The 21297-nt window shown below is 39.8% G+C and overlaps 1 protein-coding gene across 1 annotated transcript; it reads right to left on the minus strand.

The window, feature by feature from the left end:
- Positions 1–265: 265 nt before the first annotated feature.
- On the minus strand, positions 266–21195 carry ALG6 (ALG6 alpha-1,3-glucosyltransferase). Its single transcript, XM_054165443.1, has 14 exons — positions 20961–21195; positions 17426–17510; positions 14094–14183; positions 13095–13183; positions 10654–10736; positions 9932–9996; positions 7160–7345; positions 6280–6415; positions 4211–4296; positions 3568–3652; positions 2429–2499; positions 1545–1613; positions 1199–1397; positions 266–750 (listed from the first exon to the last, which is right to left on the minus strand). Exons 1-14 carry the CDS (start codon positions 21040–21042, stop codon positions 550–552), a joined length of 1527 nt encoding a protein of 508 aa, XP_054021418.1. The 5' UTR covers positions 21043–21195; the 3' UTR covers positions 266–549.
- Between the last annotated feature and the right edge of the window lie 102 nt (positions 21196–21297).

Here is a 21297-nt window from a genome sequence, read left to right on the forward strand (position 1 = left end):
CAGAACTTGGGTCAATCTCCTGGGTGAGCAGATCACCCTCCAGCACATGAGATTGGTGGGAGGCCAAGTTCTCTTCCCTACTGTGTTAGCTAAAAAACAAAGAGCTCTCCTTAGGTGACAGTACCCAAGATAGTGCCTTACAGACAAAACCCTTGTGAGACACCAATGGAGGATAATTCATGTCATAAAACAATTCAGCAAGACGAGGCACAGAAGTTTCTACTTAACCTCCAATACTTCAGCTAACAAAGCAGTTTGTTTGGCTGATACAACTGGGGGATTTCAGGATTAATTCAAAATTTGGTCCTTTATTAGGTATTTTAAGTTTACAAATGGTAGTGAAAGTATTACACTTCTGAAGAAAACACACCAAGCTCATTTCCAAGTACTCTTCCAAATGCTTCTCCTAGAACAGCATAACATTTGCTGATTCTCACCAGCTTGCAGGAAGTCTGTCACCTCACAAACAGCTTTACCTGCAATGCCAGGCACTGCTCACTGCAAAATCCTCTGTCCTTCTTTCAGAGTTTAGCCTTTGGTCTTTGCAGGTTAAATTATTTTCTTCTGAAAGCTTCGACTGTTCTTTGAGTCCCAGAGTATAACAACATTAAAATACACCAGAAATAATATGAAGTGTAAGCAGGAAACGAGGGACACGGACAGAGGGAACAAATCAGGTAACCTCTGTGGAGGATTCACTGTAGCACTCATCAGAGACAGGACTGCCATCAGCGTCACCGAGAGGAGAAACTGCAAGGGAAGGAGGGACGGATTAGCTCGTGGGGATTTAACACTCAGGCTGTTGCTGTGGTGCTAAGGGACATGGTTTAGTGCAAGACTTTATAGACTTAGATAATGGTTGGACTTGAGGATCTCAAAGGTCTTTTCCAAAATCCCAAATGTTAGGGGCTGGAAGGAATCTCAAAAGATCATGCAGACCAACACCCCCACCAGAGCAGGATCACCTAGAGTAGAGATCACACAGGAACAGATCCAGGCAGATTTTGAATGTCTCCAGAGACTCCACAACCCCCTTGGGCAGCCTGTTCCAGTGTTCTATGATTTCTGTATTCCTCAATCCATAGATAGATGACACTGTTCTAGTGTGGCTTTATGCAGTTATTAAAAGTGGTTTGTGCAAGTACTTCAGCACCATGAAGGGCTGCAAGGAAGAGTTACAGGAGTTAAAATGGCTCACCAGGTTTTTGACAATCTTGGGAAATGACTTGACCCATGAAACATATCTCCTGAAGGAAAGGAAGAATAGCTTCAGCTGCAGGTCCTCTGCAGATGTCTTCTCAAATATGGAGAAGGAAGCCACACACACAGAGAGGAAGGCCAGCGAGGTCACGGTGTAGGGCAGCAGCAGGCCATCCTTCAGCAGGAGGGGCAACATACTGTGACACAGAACACCCCCAGAAGTGAGCCCACATTACAAGTTGTATTTCCAAGTATGCAAATAAAAAGGACAAAGAATACACTTAGACTTACTGGGATTGAGGAAGAGCACAGATTTCAAATAATATTTGTAGAGTCCAACTCACCTGAATGTTGATACAAGCAAAAACCATGTGGCCATGAATGGAATTTCATTGATGATCAAGCAGACAGGTCTGGAATAAGAAGAGGAGAATCAGCTATGCAAACACTGACAGAACAGCACTTCAGCCTCAGCCTTTCACATGGGGCTGCTTGCTCTCTGCACTACCACAGGGGTCTGGAGAACAGGTCTGGTGAGGAGCAGCTGAGGGTATTGGAATTGTTCAGCCTGGAGAAAAGGAGGCTGAGGGGAGACCTTCTGGCTCTCAACAAGTGACAGAGAAAATGGCCTGAGGTTGCACCAGGAAAGTTTAGGTTGGATATGAGGAACAATTTTGTCCCCCAAAGGGTTGTTAAGGCCAGGCCCAGGCTGCCCAGAGCACTGGTGGAGTCACCATCCCTGGAGGGGTTGAAAAGCTATGGAGATGTGATGCTGAGGGACACAGTTTAGTGGTGACCTGGCAGTGCAGGGTTAACAGTTGGACTTGATCTTAAAGGCCTCTTCCAACCAAAACAATTCTGTGAGTCTCTACTGTGATGTCAGTGAGGTATCACCCACCCAATTTAATTTGCCCCCATGGCCCAGCCTTGCTGTGCAACTCAGTACATGTCTCTGCTGTCTCTGGCAGCAGCACCACCTTGCCCAAGCCCACAGCCAGTCTGTCCCTGGGCAAACAGGGATGCCCTGAACCTCAGTATGCTCCAGGAAATGCAGACAGAGAGATAATTGAAGCAGCAGAGACCACAGCAAGGCTGGGTTTGGACCCTTCCATTTACAGGTTATTCAGAAAAGCAAGAGCAGGTATACTTGTAAGTGGGAAAGCAGCACGTGGTCACAAGATGAGGAAAAGAAGATTAAAGTATATTCCCAGCAAAATAATTTACTTACAGTGACACGAGAAGAATAGATTTTTCATGGACTTGAAAGGAGAACAGGAAAAATGACAATGCACAACTAACCTTAGGAAAGGAAATTGGAGACACATTAGTGTATGTGAGTGCAATGCAAAGCACCAGCTCAGTTTCTCCACTGGCATAGTACAGCTAAATGATCTGATTTTTCTAATTAACTGCTACATTTACTCTGATGCAGCTTACAGGTACACAGAGCTGCTTCTGTAACCACCTACACACACTGCAAAACACACTGTGTGGACGTTTACCCAGAGCACTTCCTCTTAGAGCTCTCAATCTTGCTTAGCTTACCTGGCACAAGTGTCCCCAACACCAGGCAAACACAGCATTCGCTGGCAGCGTTCAGTCCTGCTGACACCCACCCTCCTTTCTGACAGACAAGGTTGATCCTCATGAACAGCCAATACACCAAATTAAACAGCCTGTCTTTTTAATTTTTTTTCCCCACCAGATAAAACCACATTGTAAAACATACACCAATTCTTGGAGAGGATAAATGTTACTTTTAGGCAGTGATGTAATAAACCCTCAAATATTCTTCATATTAAAAACAGAATTGATCTTGTAACTCTTGAAGCTGTAGGACCAGCTCCATAGAACTGCTTTCTAGGAACATGTGAGTTTTTGCATGTAAATCACGTTCCTGTGCTTAAACCCAATGGCATATGACTAAGAAAAGGCAAACTCCTGGGGAAATAGTATCATTTGCTTTTTAAACTGCTAATGAGCTTACAACATCCGTCTTGAGATGTTTTTATTGAATTTTGCAGCCAATGCACTACAAAACAATAGCAGTTTGAAAGGTAAACAAAAAGAGAAGAAAGTCTGACTCTCTATGAGGCTTTAATGTGTACAGAATCTTCTACAGACTCTTCAAAGGAAGATCATAAAGCGTAGTATTACAGAGGTAAGGCGAAAAGTCTGGATTTAAGAGCTAGGTTGGAACTTGCTGGCCATGGGTTATAAAGAGTTTTGCACCACATCACTCAGAAGAGAAAGGGCTGCACTTAATGGTACTTCTGATCATTGCAGCAACTGCAGGGAGAAGTGCTGGTTGCAGCCCGGTGCTCAGTGGTGGGCACAAACCAAGGAGCCATTAAAACAGACACTTACCAAAGCAAATTTAAATGCTCGGAGAGAAGGCTGCACAGTCAGCTTTATACAGGTGGGAAGCAGGCTCAGGAAGGTCACAGCAAAACTGAAGAATTTTAGAAGAGAAACAGCTTTAATAGAGGAGTAACCATGGTATAGCATAATCACTTGGGAAAACCATGGAGGTTAGGAATTCAGTTGTGATTTTCACAAGTACAGAATCACCCCAGGAGACCCATCACAAGAGAGCACTCCACAGTCTGCAATGACACAAGAGGGTTTGAGGAAGTAATGAAGCATTTCAGACTCTGGAGACCTGGACTTGAATTCTTCACAATGTCAAGAGCCAGAACTGTAAACTGTGGCTTCCAAGAGGTAATTCTTTGAAGAGGAAAGCAAATTTTAACTGAGTTTCAGCCAACCAAGTAGCTTAAATCCCTACATAAACCAGCAGGAAATTTTTCATTCCTAAATCTTCCCAACCATACTTGGGGAAACACTTTTCACTTGGGAGAAAAGTACAGTATAGGGGAAAAAAACCCACCAACTTTTTTCCAAGATATTAACTATCACTTCTCCTTATTCTTTGACCAAAATCACTCATTTGGGAAAAAAAATAACAACAATACAGATAAACTATTAAAGCACTTCAGTTATATCTTACCTGAATTTTAGCTGAGTTTGAGGTGTGACTACATTCTTTATCTTTATAAGGACACTTAGACTGCACCAAATATTGGCAACTTTATCCTGGAAGAGAAAGGAAACATTAATTAAAAGGGTAATTAGTAATACTTCCATTCATGTAAATTTATGTTTGTGACAAGAGCGGGGCTTGAGAGACGAGTTTTTACCATGATACTGCAAAAAAGCCACTTGTTTATATTCCTGGATGTACTTTGTATTCCTAGATGTGCTCTTATTCTGATCTTCAAAAGTGTAAAGTTTCAAGACAGTCAAATAACAGAGAAATAGTTCTTCAGCATTACCTTTTACCTCCTGAGACTACACATTTTGTGAAAACCAGGCTCTGAAATTGCCCGTCCCTGACTAAACACTGCCACACATGAGTCTTGTCCAAAACAAAGACACTCTCTGCACTGTCACGTTTCATTCCATACCTAAGCCTCTTTAGCTGTGCTCACTGCCTGCTAGCAATGACAGAGTTAACCTCTAATAAATCAAGGAGTCTAAAGACATTAACAGTTGTGCTAGGATCGCTTTCAAAATTAAATTTGTAACTCCAGCTCTCATGCTCTTGAAACTCATCCTGAAACAGCTGCTTGAGTCACAGCTGTGTAGACATAACAACCAGAACGCCGCTGCCACCAGCAACTGAGCCACCTTCCTCACGTGCTCCCCAGAAGCACAGAATATGCACTTCAGATCTGCTGAGGATTCCGAGGGCACAGGGGGGTTGGCAGCAGCAGGGAACGCACAGGACACGCTTGCTGAAGGGCCAATGTGGTTTTAGAGCCATCAGCATTTGTTACTGCTTCTGTAAATGGGAAGCAAGTCAAAGAAGCTGTCACAGGCAGCCCAGGATAGCCTTACTGTGCCCTGCTTACGTGGACAATTTCTCATTTTGTCTAGATTAGCATCCAGCAAGTCACTCCCCTGGTCAACTCGGGAAATATTTGGGCTAATATAAGACTAAAATCCTTCAGCTCTTTCAGACTCACTGCTCATTGTCATTTAGAGATTTGATTTTATGTTTGTACTGAATAAAAGGTGTGGTGACCAAAACTATCTATTTATAAACTCCAGATAAGGAACAGGGTCATTGGTTGGGCATGGGGGTGTTTTTAGAGGGGTGTCATTTGTAGGAGGTTTATTTACATAGAACTAGTAATAAAATGCTGCCTTTAGTACACCAGCATTAACTTTTGAAGAACACAAAAGTGCCAGTAGTGACATGACCTGTGTCTAAAGAAGATTAGAGTATAATTTAAGCTGACTCTGACTCCATCGGTATTTACTCAAAATCCGTGGGACATCAAAACCTGGACACTCAAAGCTTCATTTTACTGCTTAAACTTGAAGTTGAGAATCTGCTTTTCAAAGGGTAATATTAAAGATTTATGCCTTAATTCAGCAAAGCAGCAACAATGACTCGCTGTTAAGTTAGGAAATCAGTAATGACCATCAGGGAAACATGGAACTGCTTTACTGGATCAAAGCTGCAGGACTCAGCACCTTGCAAATATCCACAGAATGAGGAAAACAGTAAAGGCAGAACTAGCCTAAAACTTGTGGAAAATAGTGTGGAAACTTGCACTGAAAATACAAAGTGGATGCAAAAGCAAGTCCCAGGCTGCACCCAAACCACTATTTTTTAATTACTTGTTTTCAAATAATGAATCCTGTTGTAAATAGTTGAGCAGAGGCAAAGACAGAGACCGAAGCTGTTAACTTTTAAGGTTCCATCTTCTGACACTGTCAATTACTCTGGAATCTATGTCAATGGAAAAATGTATGGATTGAAGTATGGGGTTTGATGATGGGATAAGTGTTGTCTACTCATATAATATCCTGGAAGATGCCAGCTGAGCTGGGGTTAAATACTGGATTAAATAACTGGCAAGAAATGACTGCTGAAGAAGGCAGCTCAAATTACTGGTCCTGTGGTGTGTCTCCCACATGAAATCCCCAAAGGTCACAATGAAGGTTTCTCAAGGGATCTAAGAACAGGGAACATTTACAGCAGGGTGGGGGAGAAGAAAACATGCATGCCTCAAACAAGCCTCGGTCAATGGGAAAGAGTCTTCTGAGTACTTGCATGATTTGTTCCATGTCAGTACAGAACGGCAGCCAGCAGACAGCAAAGGAAAGCACCACTGTCCCTGCTATTTTAGTTAGCAATACCAATCTGCAAATAGGAGAAAAGTTTCCATCAGAAAAGATCAATCTAGCTACTGGCAACAAAAGTCAGCTCTTGATTTATAGAATAAACCTTGTTCTAAGAGATACAGAACTGAAGGTGACAAATAGAATCAAAAAGAATTACAAGTCTTCATCCTCAGAGCAGTGACAACTCCATGAGAACCACAAAGCCACTGCTGTCAACCCAATCCTGCTGTACACTGCAGCCCATATTTAATTTAGCTCACAGAATGAAGAGGAATAAGGAAGGGTGCCTTAGTGCTCAATGGAAATAATGTAGGTCTCAACAAGAGATATTTATTCAGGAGAGGAACACATTATAATTAGGTGGGGGGCACCAGGGGGGCACCCAGCTCAAACTGCAACAGTGTCTCTTCCACTGGAAATTCAGACTGGTTTGAGTTGGAAGGGACCTTAAAGATCAACTAGTTCCAGCCACTCCTGCCATGGGCAGGGATCACCTTCCACTAGACTCAGATGCTCAAGGCCTCATCCAGCCTGGCCTTGAACACCTCCAGGGAGAGGGGGATCCACAACTTCCCTGGGCAACCTGCTCCAGTGTCCCACTGTAAAATAATTTTTTCTAATTTCCAATCTAAATCTGCCTCCTCAAGCTTCAATCCATTCCCTCACACAGGCAAATAAAGATAATCCCATTCTCACTGCCAGACTGCCTGCATGAATTCTTGAGAAAGATAAAACAGTTTAAAGTCACTTTGAAGTCACTTACCCCTTTCCTTTCAGTCCTTTCTTGAAGCACTTCCCAAGCAAATAGCAAAAAAAGGGCAGAGAATGGTAGAGTTCCATTTGCTTATAATTTAAGGCCAAGCAAAAGGCCAGTGACCCGAGAAGGTCCCAGTCATAAGACAAACAAAGCACAGCCCACAAGGCAAAGCCAAGGCTCACTGAGTTGTATATGTTTTTTTATGTCAAGGACAAGACACACATCTCAGTACTAAAAGCTCTTGAGGGACAGGTGTAAAGCAGCAGGCAAAAGGAGTTTGTTGGAAGTTTTAAAAGCAAATCACTAGTTGTGACTGTTGGTCACAGACAAAGAATCTGATTTCTATTTACAGTGTATTTTTGATATTTCCAAGGCTTAACTTGAGGCAAATATGAGGACAAATTGTGTGTTAATTATATATGTAATGTATATTCAGTGGAACAAGCTTGTGGTGGCAGTACTCTAAGATTCCTCAAGATGGATTTTTTTTTTTTCTTCTTGGTATTTACATGAGTAAGGATAAAGCTTCCTAGAGTCTCTCCTCCCAGCTCCCAAAGGTTATGTACAGAATATTAAAATACACCAGGATTTAAATTATGTATTATTTTGTTCAAGGACTCCTGGGGTTTTTTTGTGGTTCTACTCCACTCACAATGCACATAGCCAGCTCCTTGCCAATACTGAATAAACAATGAATAATTGTTACTAAAAGCAACGTCATTTCCTCCTGACTTTGAGAACATGTTTTCAGGCTCAGCAGAGTTTGAAGAGACTTAAGCTACACTTACTATTACACTACAATAAAATATCACCTTTGTCATTTGCTGTTATTTTTACACAGAGAGAAACCAAAAAAAGTTACTAGTCAGAAATCTCACAGTATTTTTTTTTCTCTTTCTCAATATAAATTGCTACAACAACACAGACTCAGAGAATCATTTTGGTGGGAAAAAAACCTTTAGGATCATCAAGTCCAACTATTATCTAACTCTACCAAGTCTGATGTTAAACCATGTTCCTCAGCACCACATCTCCACAGCTTTTCAACTCCTTCATGGATGGGGACTCCATCAAGGCTTGACAACCCTTTTGGGGAAGAAATAATTCGTGTCCAACCTAAAGCTCCCCTGGTGCAACCTGAGACCGTTCCTTCTCATCATATCATTTATTACTAGGGAGAAGTGACTAACACCCACCTGGCTCCAACCTCCTTTCAGGGAGTTGTAGAGCCACAAGGTCTCCCCCTCTGCCTCCTTATCTCCAAGATGAACTCCAGTTCCCTCAGCTGGTCCTCACAAGACTTGTGCTTTAGACCATTCATGAGCTTCACTGCCCTTCTCTGGACCTGCTCCAGCACCTAACACATTCAGATTGTCTACCTTGTTTTCAGCCCAAACATGGCTTTCAAAACCACAATGCATATTTGAGATCTCATCCATTTCACATAGATAACGTTACACCAAATATCATCTTCTAATATTTTGGCATTTGGATCTGGCAGAGCCATGCAGCATCCGTTAAGGTTAAATAAATCTATTAACCTTGGGGGAGTTGGTCATACACAGTGAAGTTATTCACATGAGAATCCCACAGCTGGAAGAGACCACAGGAGACTCTGCAGAACACCTGTCAGCTTCACCACAGTGTCTGCTACATCTTCATCACCCCTGACACGAGGTTTGCTGAACCTTTTCTTAAAGATCTTGATGCTGCAGATTCCACAACCTCCACAGAATTTATTGCAGCACTCTACGGTTCAGAGCCTTTAAATACACGGAAGAAGACACCCCATCTTTAGAGTCAGGACAAAACCAGAACTGCAGAATTCCTGAACTGTAACTCAAATATGCAATAGTTTTGTTTGCTTTCTTCAGAATTTGCTAAGATTATTCTGCAAGTCAGGATAAAGACATAAGGAGACCTTATCTGCATGTTCCAGTATTTAAAGAGTGGCTACAAAGAAGATTCAGACTCCCTTTCCACAAGGAGTCACATGGAAAAGATGAGGGGTATTGGGTACAAGTTACTCCAGGGGAAGATTCCCATTGGACACAAGAGGAATATTTTTCACAAGGACAATCAGCCATTGCAATAATCTCCCCAAGTAAGTGTCAGAGTCCCCAGTACTTGAGGGAGCAATGGATGTGGCACTGAGGGACATCATTTAGTGCTTGGCTGTCTTGTCTAGACCGTGCTTTTGCCAAGAGAAGCTGGACCAGATAATCCTTGAGGGTCCCTTCCAACCTGGGATTCTGTAAGTCCATGCTTCTAAAGAAAACCACCAATTAGCAAAGTATTTGGTTGTCAAAACTTTCTTCAGTACTAGGTGCTGAGATTCAGTATCTCCTTGGAATATTTCAATATCTACATTTACCAGATATCCAGGGTTGTGTCCCTCTGGATTGATGGCACTGAGCAGCACAGCCTGGAGCAGCCAACTAACAGCATTTGCTTGTGGATGTGAAAACAAGTATAAACCCAGAAATCTTATTTAAAAAACCCACCTCTGAAGGTGTCTGCCGCCAGCGCTGACTAGTTAGCTCTGGTGGTGTACCTAGTATCAGATGCCTAGTTTGAACCGGTTGGGCAGTAAGTGAAGTGAATCCAGTCCTGAGGCACATTTTATAGAGCTGAACATTTTACACAACTACACTGCACACTTCTCTGTGCTCTGAGATAGGCAGAAGCCCCTGATATACAAAGGTAAGCTAAGAACAGGTACAACAGAACAGTGTTTCTTGGTAAGTGGGAATTCATGGCTCTGCAGAACAAGGATACTGGAAGTGTCCATGGTCAATAAGAATGAGGCCTGGATAAAGCAGTATGCAGAGAGCACTGGCAGCCTGGAAAGAAAGATGAAAACAAAAAAAGGGGGAAGTAACTATTTAGACATTAGATAGAACTATTTCTTTACTACTTCCTCAGTACAAAAATTTGCCCCTCCACAGTGCATCCTAGATGTAGGAATCTGCTTCCCAAGAGATAATCTTCTGTCAGTAATATTGCAATAAAAAAGGATCAAGACTTTCCATAAATAAAGAAACATTGAATGGAAAGCAGCCCACCCTTTGCCAGTCAGCTCAGAGATCACCCACACCCATCTCCAACCTTCAAACCACTTCAAACATCAGAAGACTCATTCCAAACTGTATTGGTTCTACCATGAGGAACATGCAAGACAAGGCGCTTCCTAGATCTGTCACAACACAAGTGTTAGATTTACTACTCAAGCAATAAATTAAAAAAGAAATCCAATTCAATATTTTATGGCTACTACACTTCAGAGCATTTTGTTATTGTTATTAAAATAGTTACGATAAGGCAATGGCTTTATCTTTTTAACTGAAAAGCCTTTAATAAGAGAAACACTGACTGTCATCAGTTTTATGTCAATTGAAGCCATCACAGTGTTCTATACATTAACTTCCACACTGTTACATTTCTACCCTGTTTTAACAGCATATGTTTTCTCTGGGTTTTAATTGACACCAGACACTTGCCTTCTTTTTAGTAGATGTTTCTTTCAAGGAAAAACAATATAAAATTACTGCAGGAACATAAACCAGCAAATCAGCAACAAACACTGAAAAATAAAGATGGACTTCAGGTTAGAGTCTTCCCATATACCTCATCTTAATGCCATTCAAGTTGGGGACTTTCATCTGGAGTCTTTGACTCTGTTTAGAGTTGTAGCTTCTTACTGCTCCATACCATGTTTGTATTTGGTGTAAAAAAAAAAACCAAAAACCAAACCAACCCAAAATAACCCCACCAACCAAAAAAAACCAACCCACACCACTCATGATAATTACAACATGTTGCAGTGAGACTAGTTGCCTGCCTTGTGAATGTGAAGCTTGCATCCGTACCCTCACTGAATACTTCACTCAGTTGACTGAAGTTAAAAGAGTTGTGTGACTACAGTTTGAGCTGAATATGCTTTTCTGTTCTCTTACATTGCCTTATGTTTCACTGATTTAAAGACAGCTCAGGTTTGGCAGATATACCAAAGCTAATTTTTTTTTCCAATTGGTTTGGGAAAGACAAGTTAAAAATACAGACAAATAAACATTAAAATATCAGAAAGTCCTTCCTTAGAATAAACTGGGTAGTTCCACTTCAAAGGACAAGAAGAAATAGGTCCACAGAATTTGATCTTGTTAATGTTTCTATCACTATCATTTCTGGTGTCCAAAAGCTGCTGCTTCCACGTGTTCAGCTGTTTTGGCTCCTGGCACAGCCTCAGTCAGCAAGGGAACACACTCTAGTTCCTCACATGCCGAAATGAGAGAAGGCATTCTTCATTCTCAAAAGAAATTAGCTCCCACAAGATCCAGTCAAGTGGTTTGATGGAACAGAGAGTCTGGAGACATAGTTAAGGAGCTCTAACAATCTCCAGTGTATCTGTGTGAATTAGTGGTGATATGAATAAACAGAATAGAACAAGTTATTTGGCTTTGATCATCTGCCTACAGTAACTATAGGTAAGAAAGTTGACTGGAAACAGAACCAGCAGGTTCACCTGCCTAGAATTGTGTCAGCTTCTACCCATGCTTAAACCACCAGGTGAATTCTCCTTAGCTATTGTCTTGAGAGCCTGACAAAGAACTCCCATTATGTCTATAAATCAGTTTCAGAAAATGGGCAATTATTCCAAAAGGGAAAATATATTTCACATCATTTCAGTCTCAGGTTTTGGAAGAAAATGTTTGAAGCTATCAGTTATTCAGTGGTGAACTGTTTCACAGGCTTAAGGCACAATTAAATATACCCAGGGCATTAGCAAAACAAATACACTGACACTTAACAGAAAGGTGTAACACCAAGTGCTGACATGGACCAGCCTGAATTATTTTAATGCATCTTTCTAATGGCTGTTGTTACAAAAGGTTTATCAGTTCTCCCAGATCCATCAGGGCTTCGTCAAGTGGGCTGATTTCAAAATTAATAAAGACTATTTCAAGGGTAATTAGGTTCTAGTGATTTTTATTTTTTTTTCAATGCAATCAATTACTAGGGACCAGACTGAGGGGTTTGTGAAGTTCAAAAAAGCTATTGATGAGCAACAGCTTTTGCTGTTGCAATCAGAAAATATTTTGTGGAACTCAAAGCAAAAGGCAGATTTAAAATTAATGAAAACAGCAACAGGAACTAGATGTTAAGGTCCTTTCCAACCCAAACCGTTCTATGAAGGCTGAGAAAGCAAGAGATCAGTGGCCTCACTGTTTCCTGTCCAGTACTGATACTGCTACTGAATTATCTCCGTATTTTTTTCTGCACTTACATTTTCTTTGTATAGGCAGTTAAAAAAAAAAGGTAAAAAAAATTACAAAATTACATTTAGGATAAAAGACATGTTTACTCTTTTTTTGTTGCTGTTAACAGAAGTTTCTCCCTAGAAAGTGGTGACTGAAAGAAAAGTGGCATCTTTAAAAACATCAAGTATCTCCCTTTCAGGTGAAGGATGCAGCTGATGATAAAGATCTGAGACCTCAAGAGGCTAATAAGTCAGTGAATGTCAGTCTACATGCAAAATAATTTTAATGTAAAACTCAAGCTAAGCTGGAAATAGAATCACAGAATTGTTTTGGTTGGAAAGACCTCTAAGGCCATTGAAACAAAGTGTATTTATCAGAATGGAAGAGAAAACAGTATTTCAAAATGAAAACGTGGGGCTGTGCTAAAAAAAGGTGGCTTTGTTTTAGAGTTCTTACTGAATTTATTGGGTTGAAACCTCGTTTGTATATATTATATTTAATCAGCTTCACAAATGGCAGCAGAAAGAGAAGCACACAGGAGTTCGGTTCATAAACGGACCTGCAAAACTCCCCATTAAAGAGCTGGGAATAAACTGGTGAAAACAAAAGCTGTATGATATTATACATGCTGAATTAGTGAGACCAATCTGCATGACTATCCTAAGGAAAGATAATTTTCCTACCTGTTGTACGCATAAATAACTTATGTGGCTGACTCTCATACCCCCGAGATGTGTGCAGAGCAATCCAATCAGGATTTATTAACTTTGCGCTGAAAAAGAAAAGCACAGACACATCAAAATGCAGACAGCTCTCATTTCCCTTTACACTCCTTTCAGCAATAAAGATGACATGCACAGGGGCATATCCCAAGAATTAAGATGAGTGAGAAGAAATATTTCAAAGAGCAATAGTGATCAGTGGAAGATTTTCCTCACCACTAGAGCAGTTTACACCGCAGTCTTCAGCTGCTCTTTCACAATTAAAATCCATAAATAAAAATCTTTGATAACAGTACAACTGGAATACAATATTTATTAGGACAAGATAACCACCTTCAGTCTAGTTCCAGTGACTTTAAAAAAAACAATTGTAAATACCTCTCATGCTTAAGTATTAAATATAAACCATTTACAGTTCACATAGATGCCCTGCATAACTGCGCCCATGCACTTTAACCTACATTCTTATTCCATAAGTCTCATTCCAACAGCAGTAAAGCCCCTGTGGAAAAAGTATTCCAATAACAGAATTCTATTTACATGATATCCAGTCATCAAATGTCACTTGGGCTCTCAATAGGCAAGAGCTTTCCCATGAGATGCACCCAATTCCTACAGCACGTTGTGCCTCACTGATCCAACACTGGCTTCTCTGCAAAGCTGAATAACACAGCCACACCTAAATGTACTAACACTGAAAGACCTGACAAAAACACCACCTTTCAATCATTACAAGGCAGAAAAATGGCAGAATTAGTTTTAAAGAGGGATACACATAAAATCTATTTCCTTAGCTTTGAAATAGCAAACAATGTTTTCCATTTCATCAGCTGGTAATTTTTAGCTAGCAGTTTCTCTCCTTGGGACAGAAAGAAAAAGAAAGGAGGAGAAAAAGATGAAAAAGAGGAATTTGGTGTTTTGTGTTCACCATCATAATAAGCATTGAAAGTATTAACTTACATATAAGCACACATCAAGCTGTGATAAGCAGTAAGAGGTGGATAATCAAGGCCCCAGTACATCAGGTTATTATCACTTGTATTGAAGTACCTAAAAAACAAACAAACAAAACAAACCTGAAAGGAGAATCTGTACATCCAGCTTTGTTTCAGCCCAGGGAAAAGGTTAAATATTAAAATAAGTATTTTTAATCAACATATTTCAAATACAATATAGAAGTTAGCAACTTCTAACTCTGCTTTATTTTATATCTCCCCACCCCCCCCCCCAAAAAAGAAAGAAAAGAAATGGCTCAGAACACATTTGGGTTTGTAAAACAGATTGAAAAAACTGCTAAAGCATCTTTCCCAGCAGAGAGAAAATCCTTGATGTTTGACAAAAAGAGACTGAGAGAAAGCCTCACAAAAACTGTTTGGGACATCTACTGTAGTTCAAGATTTGTTTGTGGTAGGCTTTGAGGGTCCTCACTTCCATCCACAAAGCAAACCTACATTATTCATGCACAGCAATTAATCCAGAAGACCATGGAAAACTTGCCAAAGAGGAAATAAACCAAATACAGTTACAAGGAAATTCCACAAAAAATGGAATTCTAGTGATTTTCCCCTATATTAATCCTAGGTTCTCTTTTTTGCTGGACTTGGACAAAACGTCTCCTGTGATGACAACTTCTGAATAGTTCCTCTTTACCTGCTGCTCTTTTAAACTGTTCTGCAGCAAGTTCTGAACTGCTTCTGCTCAACCTTAACATGAAAACCCATCTGCTAAAGTTATCCTGATGGAAAGCAACTGAACAAAGTGGAAAAAGGTGGCTTGATGATATTTCACAGACAAAAAAAAAGGAGGATAGGTCTGGAAGAGAACCATGTCACAGCAGGTGCCCCTAGGCACTTCTGTCAGCATGAGTATAGAAGGCAGAAGGCTAAAACATTCCTTAGAAGGAAGCACCAAATTCTCAGAGTAACAAGGGCATGAACAGTAGTTAAAATGAAGTCACCTCTTCCAAAGGAGAAGGTGCTTTTATCCAAGGAAGGCAGAAGTCACAAAAATAAGGCACTAGGCCCTTTACAGCTCACAACGAAGCACACTGACTAGTCTACTCTGCCTGCCAAGGGACAAGCTCCTGGCTTTCCCAGTTTCTCTCTTCAAATGCAGCCAGTTTTTGGCATTTGTTACAGTAAATAGTATTTCTTGCTGCAGTATCTTATGAACTGATGACAAATCATATTTCTTTGAGTTGCATCTGTGCTTCTTATCCTACAAACACTGCTTGTGCAAAGGCAGTTGAGATTCTTTATGTAGACTATGACATTCAGTACTTAGGTTTGGTGTTTCAGTACTTCAGGTTTTGGTGTTATTTTAATTTTCATTTCCATAAAACTCAGTTTTCAACAGACAAAACAACCCCTATACTCAGTGATATTTAACCAAAAAGGCATCACAGTTTTAATCAGCAGTATAACAAAGGATATTCTTAAAGTAGCTTTTCATAACTAATGTCAAGACTCCAAAGAATTAATTAAATTCTGGCCTCTGGCTCAGAGAAATCTCACACAAGGACGCTAAGTATAAACCACACTGAAGCTTACTGCAGCATTATTGGGTTTAATAAATCTTTGGTATGGATCAAAATAAGCATGAGACATGCAGTTGTATCACCAAGACTGGTCTGTTTAACAGTCAATGTGATAATTATGTCTCAAAAAGATCAGATTTTATTTCCTCACAAGAGAGCTACTCTCTATTTACCTAGTCAAATGTCCAAGACACATGCATGCAGAGCTTTATGTAAATGCTAAACAAATAACAGCACTAGAAGTGATTAGGATTTCAGCTTCAAATGTGAACACTATTTACATACCATAAAATATCTTTTTCCACTGGAGAGTACAGAAGGTGAAGGACAGCTTAGCATTCTAGAACGTAACCCCTTGCACATCAGCTGAGATGTTCTTTTCCAAACACCCAAGACTAAAAATTACTTCAATATATTAAAGATTCGATTTCCAAAGCAGAACACACACACACCACACACCCCCAAAAAAAAAAACCCACACAAAAAAAACCAAAACACAAAAACACACACACACACCCCAACCACACCAAACTCAATAAATAAAAGAAAAAAAGCAAATACAACAGGACCAAGATGCCCAAACTGGCAGTCCACAGGCTAAACCTGCAATATAGCTTCACCTGGCCCCTAGGCATGCCTAGAAATTAAAAATAATCCAGTAACAATATTTAAATAATCAAAGAATAATATTACAATATTCCAATATAATAATCCAAGCTGCCAACTCTATTATTATGTCAGGTCTCTATTATTCCAACTCTGGCACAAGGGGATTGGAAATCCCAGAAAATGTAAAAAAAGAAATGATAATGCAGCTAGAACACGATGATCTGAGGTCACAATGTAGAAGTTATCTTGGAGTTCCACACTGCCATGCTTTTGGCATCGGCCCCATGTATATTTACAGAAATACAATTGAATTAACAGTCTGTTCCATCATCTCAGTCTGTTCCTCAACAGAGAGCTGAATTAAAAATGACACCAGAAAAACAGAATGCTACTGTTCCTCTTACAAGATGATCTGGAGTTCCAATTTATTATTGTAGCATACATAAAAATACTTTTTACTGTTCCATGCAATTTCTAAAGAATCTCAGAAACAACACAAATAAATTATCTGGAATCATTTTACTGTTTTAGGTGTCCTGTACAAATTTTCATTATCCTTACATTTAGATTCCAGGCACCCACATTTTAAGATCTATGTGAAGAACATGGGTGTGAACAATGAACTGGCAGGTGTGAAAAACCACCAGTGGCCCCAGCGCAAGAAGCATCCACATGTGCCCATGGTCAGTGAAAGTTTCCACGCATTTCAGGACTGCAACCTGGGACATTAAACTGATCTTTTCTAGGCCAGAGCAAGCTTCTCTCTGATCTCGAATATAAGCCTGATACAAAATTGCTTCTTGATTTTTCCAGTCAATTCAAAACATAGCTGGAGCTTCACAACAGAGCCATGTACCAACCAAAACATTTTAGAGTAAAAAAATGCACATTTTAATATTTTTTGTTGTGGTGGCAGTGTTTTTTGTTGGTTTGGTTTTGTTGTTGTGGGATTCTTTCTTTGTTTCATTTTTGTGAAAAAATGGCACCTCAGCCTAAGAACAGGCTGGTGTTACATTACTACAAGAGTTTCTTAGACTAGTTCAGAGACCAGTAGACGTTGCGGAGATCCTAAAGGTATATTAAAATAGGAACCGAAGTTTCATTACATCTACCCTTGTGTAACCTCAACTACAACCACACTACATACCATTGTCTGATGGGTAAGTTGTAAGTAACTTCTTGCCAATGTCTCTGAGCTTCATAGTCTCCATACATTGGAGGTTTTCCCGCACCTAAAAAGAGAAGACAGTATTTAGGAGTTTTTTAATTGCTTTTCCTCAAGGTAAGTCTTTTCATATTAATATATTACTAATTTTGTTCTCCATTCCTGTGGTATTTGAGAACAAAAGAGATCTCAGCTGCTACACAGTGTAACAGAGAGGAAAAAAAAGTTACATGTCCTTCCAACTATCTGGCTATTTTTGAGATGAGCATTTATCCACTGTGAAGAACTGCTTCCTCATCTGACACACACAAACAAATTACTTCTAAGTGTAGATGAAAAACATGATGCTTTCTCTGAAGTACGAAAATGTACATAACAGATACCTTTTCCTGATTGGGTGAACTGCCACACTTCCTTAGCAGATAACTGACAATACTCTCACCTGTGTTTCAGCCATGTCATACTACTTTGCCATTCACAGTAACAACCAGCCTGATACTTAAATTTACTAAATATAGGTGCTGCAAATACCTCAGCTCCTCTCCCTTTCCCCTGTTGCCTGCTTTGCAGGCATACTGCATCTGTCTCTTTCCCCATGGTTCTTAATCAGGATTTAAAGATGAGCCACGTACTGAATCGGGCCATTCCGTACAGAATAGGTTTAGGAAAACTTTCTCTTATCTACAAGGCTTTCTAAATAACTGCTGCAGTTTGGTTTACAGGAATTCTCCCTCACATTTTGCAGCCAAGTGATTGTTGCTTACCAGTTCTGCCAAGTGAGTTGTGTTAAAGAACACTTTTCACATGTGCATACATGAGTCTCAGGAAACTAAGATTGGTTTTTTCCCCACAGCTTTATCAATGCAAATACTTCAGACGTCTCCTCCTAAACATTTTTTTCAATAGAAACCTAACTCTGATAACAGCAGGATATTAAGCATCTTTATCACAGTTTATTTACTTCTATTAACCTCAGCTTATTGAAAACAGAAACTGAACTCATTGTACTTTCAGTCAAATATTGACACTATCAAGACAGGGATTTAAGAGGTTTTTTTAAAATATAGGAAAAGCATCTGTATTTTTTTCCCCCCCATGATCTATGTTTGTGCAAGTTACACAAGCTCAGATATGTGTTTTTTATTCCTAAGTAATGAATGTATTATCTCCACTAATCTATTCCTGGGCAGTAGAGAGTAGATTATCTCCTCTGCATGACACATGCAACTAAAAGCTCCCCAAATAAGTGGGATCACTGAAAAAGAGGAGTTTTATTAGTGCTGATTCTGTAGCTATAAATCTAGTGAAACAAAGAACACGTCATACAACACACAAAAATAAGTGTTATCAAGATTTTAGAGCGGTGTATACACACACATTTCATTTCAGCTTCTCCTCTCACAAAAGAAGTGGTGGTGGTGAGAAATTAATTGCCTTCAGAATGATCAAAAGAAATCTTAATCCAAAGGTTTGATTACTGAAAGCCAAACACAGAGATTGATCTTACGTCAGTGAAAATGCACATTTGGCTTCATCTACAGCAAGTATATAGCCAAACAATTTGGAATTAATAAAAACGGACTGTTGTGTTCTAAAATGGTCACAAATTAAACTTAGAGTGGTCTTAAGTCAGTTTTATTGTTACAGGCATTTTTAAGGGTCTGAAGCTGCCACTCAACACCGTTATTTAGTGGCAATGCATTCAGCAGGAATTTGGTGATGCATTAAAAAAGCCCTATGCATTAATCTATGAAGCCACGTTTTTCCTCAATAATACTCCTGCATCAATTAATATCATAAATAGTAACCTTTCCAAACTAGCTGTTAGTTATCTGCTTTCTCTACCAGCCCACCCTGTCCCCAGTTCTAGAGACAGATCCAAAAGCATGTTAGATGTTGAGCAACAACAGAATGGAAGTGATAGATCCAAGACCTTACAGGGCAGATTTAACCCCCTCACTTCAGGCCAGCCACGCTGCGCTGGTTTCAGAGCACACCAAATCATCATTTCTACCAGAGCCTTCCTCAGACAACGACTTCTTCTTCCTTTGCTCAATTTTACTGTGTTGAGCAGCAGTGAAAGCAAACTGAGACCATGTCAGTTTAAACATTACCCTGTTGTATTTTTTTCTTGTTCCTGTCATTAGAAGTTTATCACATGTGAAAGAAGTCAAAAGAAAAAACAAAAATTCCAGTGTACTTATGCATTTCAGAGCTCTAACATTTTGGTTTAGGTTTGGTGGTGGTGGTGGTTGTTTTTTTTCAGCCAGCCAACTGTCAAAGTTGAACACATGCTTTAATAATTTGCTGGATTAGATCACACAAAGCTTTTCCCATTCCTACAGAAGCTACATAATCACTGTGTAGGAAAAAATATTTTAAATAGTTACTTTAAATTGATATTTTAGCTTGGTTATTATTTTAAGACTCACTTTCAGAATATTGATTGGTTTGAAATTAAATCAACTTTAAAAGAAATTTAGTTAGCAATGGAATTGTAAATACAAAGATCTATTATTGGGTGGCAAAAGCCAGGGTCTTTTTCTGCCTATAGATAGGTAAAAAGGAGCCTGTTAGCTACAGAACAGAGCTCTCATAACAGCATTTTCAGCAAGCAAACTCAAAATAAAACAAGGTGGTCTTCATGCAACTTATCATGAAGCAAATTCCTTCAAGTAAATGAAACCCAGGACTTCCCAGTTTAAAAATCACTAGAATACAATGGAACAGCTCCAGCTACTCAGGGGACAAGGCTCCCAACTGTCTGAACAGAAAATGAGAGTTGAATGTGACTGAGCTTGGGATTCCTGTAGCTGATGGGTGTGGGACTGAAAGTAATGATTCATTTTTTGAAGAAAATCTGCAGAGAGCAGCTTTCTGCACGCTTATGCTAAGTGCAGGAATGGCATTGAGAGGTCTGGGAAAAAAAAACCTTACTAGTTCTTTGCAAGTATTATGAGATGGGAAGAATTAAAACTCATCTATTAAAAGAATATAGCTCTAGCCCATGCTGTAAACAATCTTAGCAAGTACAGCTACAAGACAGAGCACAATCACTCACTCCACATCAATTTTACACCATCTTCATTATCAACAGCGTGGTTTTATATAAACAGAATCAAGTTCTATAACCAATACAGTTTTAAAAGATTAAATGAATGTGCTATTGCAGCATAACAAAAATCTGCAGCTACTGGGGAAAAAGAAAAAGGTGTAGAGGTGAACAGCCAACTGTTCTTTAGCTTTGCTGATCATCACCCCCCACCAAAAAAAAAAGTAGTAAGTTGTAGGGGTTTTGTCAGTGTTTTGTTCCAAACACTGATGTTAACCACAGCACATTTCAGAATAAGAACGTGCTATTATAGGAACTTTAGGGAACCAGAGGCATTAAAATGCAATGCTTGAAACAACACATTGCTTCCTTGTTCTGATTGTACATGCAAATTCATTTTAATTCCTCACAAGGTCCATAATCCACCCCCATGCAGTTGTTTTACAGACCACAAGCGCGTGTTACCTGAATAAGACCCGAGCGATACGGTCCAGCGTACTGTAAGTGCCAGTAAAACAGTAATTGTCATTAAGCTCCACTTGTCCATAGCTGGCCTTTGTAACAAGCCAAAAGGTATCTGAAAAAAACAAACAAACAAAACCCCACCACCACAAACATTGCAATGGTTTTGTTCCTCAGGCACATAATAGCACTACTGATAGTCCCAGTTTTCTCCCCACCCAGAAGCATTCCTGTTACTGTCCTGCGACTAGAAGCACGCTGCAATCAGGAGGGGGTTTCCGTACTGGAGGGTTTCTAACAATGAAGCCAAATGCTGCCCAAGAAGCCCTTTCACCCACTT

The sequence above is a fragment of the Dryobates pubescens genome, chromosome 11 (assembly GCF_014839835.1).
Source record: "Dryobates pubescens isolate bDryPub1 chromosome 11, bDryPub1.pri, whole genome shotgun sequence".
Classification (NCBI taxonomy): Eukaryota; Metazoa; Chordata; class Aves; order Piciformes; family Picidae; genus Dryobates; species Dryobates pubescens.

What these genes read in the sequence shown, in the direction of transcription:
- ALG6 (XM_054165443.1), bottom strand. Translation starts at nt 21,042, where the DNA reads ATGGACAAGTGGAGCTTAATGACAATTACTGTTTTACTGGCACTTACA. An exon ending in AAACATCTACTAAAAAGAAG is followed by an intron (nt 9,997 to 10,653) that starts GCAAGTGTCTGG and finishes CTTTCTTTCCAG; the next exon opens with GCTGCCAGTGCTCTCTGCAT. An exon ending in ATTGACCATGGACACTTCCA is followed by an intron (nt 7,346 to 9,931) that starts GTATCCTTGTTC and finishes ATAAAAAAACAT; the next exon opens with ATACAACTCAGTGAGCCTTG.